The sequence below is a fragment of the Camelina sativa genome, chromosome 12 (genome assembly GCF_000633955.1).
Source record: "Camelina sativa cultivar DH55 chromosome 12, Cs, whole genome shotgun sequence".
NCBI lineage: Eukaryota > Viridiplantae > Streptophyta > Magnoliopsida > Brassicales > Brassicaceae > Camelina > Camelina sativa.
The window spans coordinates 16,595,229-16,604,830 of NC_025696.1; the positions used below are offsets into that span (position 1 = coordinate 16,595,229).

The window sequence follows — 9,602 nt, forward strand, 5'->3', positions numbered from 1 at the left end:
TTTTAGTTTAATATCTAAACCTTAGGCATTATTTGCTCACTCGCAATAAACTTTGATGTGCAGATTCAATGTCAGTTTGGAATCTTCTTAGAGAGTTTAGAATAAGAAAGGTTCACATGGCAGTTGTTCTTAATGAATACGGTGGAACCGTTGGAGTATGTTGCTGGTTGTCCTCTTCTTTACTTAATTTATCTCTCCTGCTCTCTCTTGAAAGGTTGTCTAATTTCTCTCTATGCAGATAGTAACTCTTGAAGATGTGGTCGAAGAGATTGTTGGTGAAATATTTGATGAAAACGATTCAAAGGTAAGTTCATCCTAGTTTCGACTTGTTGCTCTTCTTCTAGGGTTGGATCTATTTTCTTAACTTAGTTTCTCACTTCTATTGTTTTGGGCTGAATAGGAGAAGATTCAGAAGAAAACGAGTTATATCGTGATGAGAGCCGAGGGGATTTATGATGTTGATGCCAACACTTCGATTGACCAGTTATCTGAAGAACTCAACATAAAGATGCCAGAGGTAATATACTCTTTTAGCCGTGTCTTTAGTGTGTCCCTCTAGAAAGCAGAACCGATCTTTATGTTTGCTTGTTGACAGAATATAAAGTATTCTTTTGTTGCCCTTTTCGCAGGGCCATCAGTATGAGACGGTCTCAGGTTTTGTGTGTGAGGCCTTTGGGTATATCCCAAAGACAGGTGAGAGTGTGACGGTAGTTCTTGGAAAGGAAAACTAGGAAGAGAATGATGAACAGGACGATGGTAAACACGAGCGTCACGATCAGAAGGAAAAGCACCAAGTTTATAGACTAGAGGTACATAATAGCACTCCCCTTTGCACCACATTCTGCAAAAACGCTTATTATATTCTCTAACAACCTTTGGGGACAGATACTAGCAGGGAATGCGAGAAAAGTGAGCGCAGTCCGGTTCGGACGAGTTAATGATATGGATGAAGTGTCAGAGGCGCGAGATGTAAAAAACATGGTCCCCAAGTTCATAAGAAAATGGAGCAATGAGGAAGATTCTGATGGTAATCTCCAAGCCAAGAATGCCGTTTTTGAGGAGCATCTAATTGCTGAAACCGAAAATATGAAGAAAGAATAATGATAAAAGGGGAAGAGGCAGAGGAGGATGAACTATTACTGTTGTAATTTTTCTAACTGAGAGAAGATTAGTTTCTTCTTACATTCATCAGTTGTTTTACCAATAGTGAGATATGTATCCACAAGTAACACAAATACTAAAAACAAGAGAGTTGAACAGTAATGAGACAGAATTTTAGGGATTTTTGGAGATACTTATGCTTATCGGCTTGGAAAATTGAAGTAAGGGTGCTCGAATGATACCAGATTTCTCGATCAAAGAGAAGTCATAGGTGGTGAAGATATATAGCCATCTGAAGCCTAGCAAACTCTGCTCCTGCGCAGAGTCTTGAACCACCTCCAAAGGCCATGAACGTTTTAGAGCCAGAAAGCAATTCTTTCCCCTCCCATCTCCATGGATTAAACTCGGATGGTTGCTCATAGATTTGAGGGTCATAATGAAGAAGAGATGGAATAACCAGTACAATCCATCCTGCTGGAAATGTATACCCTGCAACCAAAACACGCTTTTTAAATAAGATCATTGGTTACAAAGTTGTAGAAATAAATGTTCATGATGCAAAAGCGAGAATCTGACTTGCCTTTGATCTCCAGATCACTCACCGCCTTTCTGAACATAGCAGGTGACAAACTTCCAAAACGAAGAGACTCATTGATAACCTGAAATTGCAGCAATCAACTAAATGGCTTAACTACTGACGGATGCGCAACAAGTTTGGGATTTTATGTATACATGAAGGGGTGCAAGCAATTAATGTAAGAAAACAGAAAGCTACCATGTGGGTAAAATTCATCATGGATCTGTATTCTTTCCAAGTAACTCCAGACTCTTTATCGATTCTGTTTTGGAGGATGGTCTCATGCTCTCTCTGTTCAACATAGTTAAGCTTTAAGCATATGTTTATAAAGAACAAAAAGATTCAAACTTCTCAACAACACTTATTCACTACAGAGTTCTCTTAGTAAGAATTACCTTTAACTCCATAAGCACCTTGGGGTTTTCAGCTATGAATTTTACAGTTATTGCAGTCATAGTAGAAGTAGTTTCATAAGACGCAAGCAGTAAACTTAATATTAGCTCTACAGATCTTTCCTCGTTCACCGTATCGTCCTCTTTCTCCACTTCATTTATCATTGTCTCCATAAAGTCTCCATATTTTAAATCATTCGATGTTGCTTCTTCTTGTGAAGAGCAGAGCCCAAATCAATATATCTTCGCAAAAAGGCCTGCTAGGACCAAGGCCCAACTCTCTCTCAAAGCATACAGCTGCTCAACGGTTACCTGTAATAAACGACAACGAGACAAAGTCACCATCATTCTCAGACAGTACGACAATGCTATCAAAGAACCGATTTGCCGCCCTTGAATCGTGCGACGATGGTGATGCCACGTAAAGAGTGGTTGGAAGATACTAGAACTTAGGTTAAGACTCAAACATCTCTTGTATCCTAATATATAAAGGAGCAAGACATTGTATTGCCTCCTTATCGATTGAATAATAAAGTATCAATCTTTCTCCTCTGTTCTGCTTCTCTGTTTCTTTCTACATGGTATCATAGCCATGGATGGAACCATGGAACCCTATTCTTCTCCTTCTCTCCACATCTCAAACTGTGTCACTATCAAACTCACTGAGCAAAACTACATTATTTGGAAGTCACAGTTTGAGTCTTTTCTCCGCACTCAATCTCTTTTAGGCTTTGTCAATGGCGGTGTTAAACCTCCAGATGAAAAGATTCCCATACGCAACAACAACGACGGAAAGGTCGAGAACATACTCAACCCAGACTTTGAAAGCTGGTCCAAATCTGATCAAGTTGTCAAGGCGTGGCTGCTTGGCTCCATGACAGAGAATGTTCTTTGACTAGTCATCGGTTCTACAACTGCTAGAGAGGTATGGGAAACTCTAATCTCTCACTTCAACCGAACATCTTCTTCTAGGTTGTTTGAGCTTCAAAGACGCCTTCAAAATGCTGAAAAGTTAGATAAGAGCATGTCTGACTATCTGAGAGGAATCAAGGATATTTGTGATCAGCTAGCATCTATAGGAGATCCTGTTAGTGAGAAAATGAAAATCTTTGCTGCTTTAAGAGGTTTAAGTCGTGAATATGAGCCTATCATCACTGTTATTGAAGATTCCATGGATCGCTTACCTGCACCTACCTATGACAATGTGATATCTTGTCTCACTGGTTATGATGATAGAATCCAAGGCTACTCTGTCTCAACTGAAGTCTCGCCACATCTTGCCTTTCACACTGCAAGAACTTCAGGCTTTCGTGGTCGTGGAAACAGAGGGAGAGGCAGGGGATCCTTTTCCACACGCGGTCGTGGCTTTCATCAACAGTTCTCGACTACTGGCTCAAACAGAACACCTGCAAACAAGAGTGAGAAACCGGTCTGTCAAATCTGCAACAAAAGAGGACACAATGCTTTTGAATGCTGGTACAGATTTGATGAAGAATATCAACAACCTGTTCAACCTGCGATAAGTGCTGCAGTTACTGAAGACAATAGTTGGTACCCTGATTCAGCAGCTACAGCGCATATCACAAGCTCCACTCAACAATTACAACAGTCTCAACCTTACCATGGCAGTGATGTAGTAATGGCGAGAGATGGAAACTTTCTTCCAATTACTCATGTCGGATCAGCCAATCTTCCCTCGACATCAGGTAATCTCCCTCTTAAAGACGTCTTAGTTTGCCCTGAAATAGCAAAATCGTTACTATCAGTCTCTAAATTGACTAAGGATTACCCATGTGCTATCACATTTGATGATCTTGATGTTGTAATTAAGGACAAGGCAACTCTCAAGGTTCTGACAAAGGGAAAGGAAAATGATGGTCTTTACAAACTGGATGATCCGAAGTTTCAGGTGCTTTACTCTACAAGACAAATCAAAACAAGTGATGATGTTTGGCATCAGAGGTTGGGACATCCTAATGCACAAATTCTTCAACTTCTATCTGCAAATAAGGTAATTCAAGTCAATAAAAGTACCAATAAGGTGTGTGAAACATGTCAGATTGGGAAGAGTTCAAGATTGCCATTTAGTTCTTCTTCCTTTGTTGCTTCAAGGCCTTTAGAGAGAGTTCATTGTGATCTCTGGGGCCCTTCTCCTGTCTCTTCTGTTCAAGGATTCAGATTTTATGCAGTATTTATTAACAATTATTCAAGATATTGTTGGTTTTACCCTTTAAAGAAAAAATCTGACTTTTGCTCCATCTTCATCAAGTATCAACTTTTGGTTGAGAATTTGTTGCAAACTAAAATTGGCACATTTCAATCAGATGGTGGTGGTGAGTTCATAAGTAACAGATTTCTGTCTCATCTTCAAGAAGCTGGTATACAACATTTTATCTCCTGTCCTCACACACCTCAGCAAAATGGCATAGCTGAAAGAAAACATAGACAGTTGACAGAAATGGCTCTTACCTTGATGTTTCAGAGTGCTACTCCACAAAGCTACTGGGTGGAGGCTTTCTTCACCTCTAACTTTCTATCAAATCTTCTTCCCACAAGCACTCTCACCTGCAATATCAGTCCTCACGAAGCTTTGTTTGGAAAGTCACCAGAATACTCTGCCTTGAGAACTTTTGGTTGCGCATGCTTCCCCACTCTAAGATCATATGCACAAAATAAGTTCGATCCTCGTTTTCTCAGGTGTGTCTTTCTCGGTTATACTGAGAAATTCAAAGGCTATCGCTGCCTGTATCCTCCAACTAGTCGCATATATCTCAGTCGTCATGTCATTTTTGATGAATCTAGTTTCCCTTTTGCGAATGCATATCGACATATGCAACGAGTATCTCCTACTCTACTGTACACTGCTTGGCTTAAACAGCTTCCTCTAGACTCTGCTTCTTTTGATCAAGCAGCCAGTCCCAATTCTGCTCCTATGATGTCCACTCCTGTCATCAACGTTCAAGCAGTCTCATCTCCCATTCACACAACTTCGTTACCTTCTACAACAGAGAGTCCTGCAGTCTCAACAAATGTCACTGAATCTTCTACTGAGTCTTCACACATGACTGATGATGAGAGTCCTGAGTGTACGGCAAGCTTAGACCTTGTTCCTATAGGCAACAGCTCTCAGTCATTAGCTCAAAGTGTTCCAGACTCAGTCGAGGTTCAAACGGTTAATGCAGATCACTCTGCAACTCTTCCTTCGACTTCAACTCATCCTATGGCTACACGTTCCAAAGCAGGAATCTCAAAATCCTCGTTATGCTCTCCTCACACAGAAGGTCTCCTACCCGAAACCTGAAACAGTGACAGCAGCTTTAAAAGATCCGTATTGGACAGCTGCTATGAATGAGGAAATGGGAAATTGCAAAGAAGCAAACACTTTTTCTTTAGTCCCTCACACTCCTGACATGCATGTTTTAGGCTCAAAATGGGTATTAAGAGTCAAACTCAATGCTGACGGTTCCTTAGATAAGTTCAAGGCTCGACTAGTTTCTCAAGGATTTAATCAAGAAGAAGGCATTGACTACCTTGAGACTTACAGCCCTGTTGTTCGAACTGCAACAGTCAGAGCAGTTCTTCATTTTGCTACGACAATGAACTGGGAAGTGAAGCAAATGGACGTCAAGAACGCCTTTCTTCACGGCGATCTCACTGAAACTGTCTACATGAAACAACCAGCAGGGTTTGTCGATAAGAACTACCCAGATCACGTTAGCCTTCTCCAAAAATCTCTCTATGGACTGAAGCAATCTCCTAGAGCCTGGTTTGACAAGTTTAGCAATTTTTTGTTAGATTTTGGCTTTACCTGCAGCTTAAGGGATGCTTCTCTTTTTGTCTGCTTCAAAGGCAAAAACGTTATCATGCTATTGCTCTATGTTGATGATATGGCGATCACAGGGAATTCCTCGGAGCTTCTAATTGATCTTCTCGAACAGCTTAACACACAATTTCGAATGAAGGATCTAGGCAAACTACATTACTTCCTGGGAATTCAAATACAATATCATGACGGGGGGATGTTTTTGTCGCAACAGAAATATGCAGAAGATCTATTAGCGGTTGCAGGAATTTCTTCGTGTGCTTCTATGGCAACACCTCTTCCTCAGAAACTTACTCGCAAGGTACAAAAATCTGGTCAACCTGCTCACTTTCCACTTTTCAATAATCCAAAATACTTCCGCAGTCTAGCAGGACGATTGCATTACTTGACCTTAACAAGACCGGACCTTTAGTTCTCTGTTAACTACGTTTGTCAGAAGATGCATGAGCCAACACTCTCTGACTTCAATCTTCTCAAACGCATTCTGCGATATATCAAAGGGACAACTACCATGGGAATCTCCTTTTCTAAGTTCTCGGACTCCAAGCTCACAGCTTTCAGTGACAGTGACTATGCTGGGTGTGAGAAATCCAGCCGCTCAATTGGTGGTTTCTGCACATTTCTTGGCCAAAATCTTATCTCTTGGTCATCAAAGAAGCAGGACACAGTCTCTAAAAGCTCTACCGAAGCTGAGTACAGAGCAATGTCTGAAACTACCTCTGAAATCACTTGGTTTGTCAATCTCCTTCACGACTTGGGAGTAAAGCTATCTGATACACCAGAACTTTTCTGCGATAATCTCTCTGCTGTTTATCTTACAGCAAATCCCAGCTTCCATGCTCGCACCAAACATTTTGCAACACACTATCACTATGTTCGTGAACAAGTTGCTTTCGGGAACATCATTGTGAATCACATACCTGCAGACTACCAGCTCGCAGATATCTTTACCAAGTCTCTTCCTCAACGGCCTTTTGAAATCCTTCAACTCAAACTTGGCGTCAGCGTGCCACAGACTCCAAGTTTGCGGGGGAATGTGAAGAGCAGAGCCCAAATATCTTCGCAAAAAGGCCTGCTAGGACCAAGGCCCAACTCTCTCTCAAAGCATACAGCTGCTCAACGGTTACCTGCAATAAACGACAAAGAGACAAAGTCACCATCATTCTCAGACAGTACGGCAATGCTATCAAAGAACCGATTTGCCGCCCTTGAATCGTGCGACGATGGTGATGCCACGTAAAGAGTGGTTGGAAGATACTAGAACTTAGGTTAAGACTCAAACATCTCTTGTATCCTAATATATAAAGGAACAAGACATTGTATTGCCTCCTTATCGATTGAATAATAAAGAATCAATCTTTCTCCTCTGTTCTGCTTCTCTGTTTCTTTCTACACTTCTCTCCTCTCTTTGAAGATTCTTTTTATCATCTTCATCACATTTCTGCGTGCCTTTACATAGGAAAGTGGATGCATGCAGAGTGTTAAACTGTTAATAACCAGACAAGTTCTATAGCTGACAAGTTATGGACAAGAGATCTTACCATAACACCATTGTAAAGAGCGTTCCAAAAAGAAAGATCAAAAGGGGACCTAACCAAATCAAAGCTGAAATCTCGAAAGTTTTCAATAAGTTTGCTCTTAGTCTCAAGTTTGATGTCACTTATGATCATCTGGACCATTTGTTCCAATATCAACTGCAATACAACAAAGAGACATATTTCATTAAATCAGACAAGTGGGTAAGATAGACATTTTATCGCTTAAAACTAGATGGAGTTAGGGCTTATTATACTCTTCCAACAGTATCTTTGACGTCTAAGAGGCCTTGGAAGGAGACAGCTTTGAGATGCTCGCGTGTTGCTTGGTCTATTTTTTGTATAAATCTTTGTTTCAAACACTCAGGACCAAGAAGCTGCAGAGCAATCTGTCTCATGTACCTGTGGAAGTCCTTGCCTTGCTTGAAGAACAAGTTATCTTTCCCAAAGATTCTAACAAGAGCTTCTGGATAACTCATGACGAAACACATGTTGTCTTGTTTGAGAATCTCAAAATTCACTTCCGGGTCTGTAGAAGCAATCGTATTAGAGCCGAGGATATTTGTCCGGAACAACGAGCCTCCACCGTACCTGAAGTACAAGCCAGTAAGGGAGAGAGAGAAACATTAAAGAAGAAAGAAGAGAAATGAAACAGAATCTTGAAACTTGCAGATGTCATTAAAAACAAAAAAAAAAAAAACCAACTTTGACATTCTTTTCTGGACAAATGGAGGGACTTCGTTGAAACTGTAAGGTTTGAAGAACTCAACGGTTTCTCCTATCACCGGAAACCCCATTGAACCCGGGGGTAGCTTGCCGGAGCAGTAAGGGTTAGCCCATCTGTAGAGCCAGACACTGATCTTGATGACCAGTAAAGCTATAACAACACTCAATGCAACACCCCACATATCTTTCTTAGTTTCTTTACTATCGATTAATAAACACTAATATTGTTCATATAAAATAGCTTCATATTTTGAGGAAGCAATATACAAGAAAACCAAATCTTACAAGTTACTACTACGTACCATATACTTCCAAATTACAAGACTAATATTTATATACTAATACAGTTTTACCAATAATTGAGTACTATTACTTTGAAGTTTTTTTTTTAATTTAATTACTTAGTGTTCGTTTTGATATTTGTATATAAAGTTTTAATTCAAGTTAGATGAACAAATAAGAGATCTTGACGACCAACAAAAGCTATAACAACACACAATGTAACAACCCGCATTTCTTTGAAATTATTACTTAGCTGGTTCGTAGCAGCTAGTAAACACTGATTTTATATTAGCTTCAGTCAGATTCTGAGGAAGCAATTTGCAAGAAAGCCAAGTTTTACAAGTTACTATACTTAAACAAATTCTAAATTAATAACACTGTTAAATTTTGTAATTTGGTATCTCCTACTTTTTAGTAGATTCTCAAAATATATTGGATGTTTTCAAGAATTTGTGTGATCTCACAGACAGTTAACAAGAATAATAACCATAGGCATGCAGCTAATATATAAGTCAAGGAGCCTTTAATTTTTCCTTTCAAATATAATCAGTTGTATTCTTAATGTAAACACACAAAAAGCATACGTTATTTAGTTAGAGGTAGATAGGATAGGATTAATTAAAGTCTCCAAGAAGATCAAGATCGATGACGCTCTCACTCTGATCCATGAACATCACGTCAAAACGTCTATCTTTTTTCTTCTTCCTAAACCAGTGGCCCGGTATACCTTTGATTTCAATCTTTCTCATATCATTTCTTTGTAGATCATAACAAAGAATGTGAAAGGGAGAAAGCAAATCCTGTGGTATCAAAACAACCTTGCCACTTTGAGTAGTACCGTTTACGTGGAATACAAGTTGTTGACTAATTGCAGCTGACAAGGATGCAAAACCAGAGTCTTTTGGGACCATTCCTTGTTCCCAGCATCTTGCAGAATCCATAAAACCACCATACCCTTGTCTCTTAGCTGGGTAGAGTCAAGAACAGTAAGTTTTCCACCATACTCTATAAGATTCACATTCTTTAACCTGAATCGTCCATGCAATTCATCACCGTCCATGCGAGGTACTTGGCTCATTATCAACTCTTCCGATATAACGTCGAAACTCACAAGAACATAATTATACATGTCAATCAAAGCGAGGTAATATATAACCCCATTGACA

The 9,602-nt window shown here is 39.8% G+C and overlaps 2 protein-coding genes across 2 annotated transcripts in view; both read right to left on the bottom strand.

Annotated features, from left to right (window-relative positions):
- LOC104731940 (putative glucuronosyltransferase PGSIP7) overlaps nt 1-9,602 on the bottom strand; it is a 214,799-nt gene that overhangs the window by 169,400 nt on the left and 35,797 nt on the right. The window lies entirely within an intron of this gene.
- The window catches only part of LOC109127886 (F-box protein At2g40925-like), a 1,486-nt gene continuing 934 nt past the window's right edge, over nt 9,051-9,602 (bottom strand). The window contains 2 exon segments of the mRNA XM_019233442.1: nt 9,051-9,298; nt 9,301-9,464. Coding sequence (XP_019088987.1) covers nt 9,051-9,298; nt 9,301-9,464 — 412 coding nt within the window.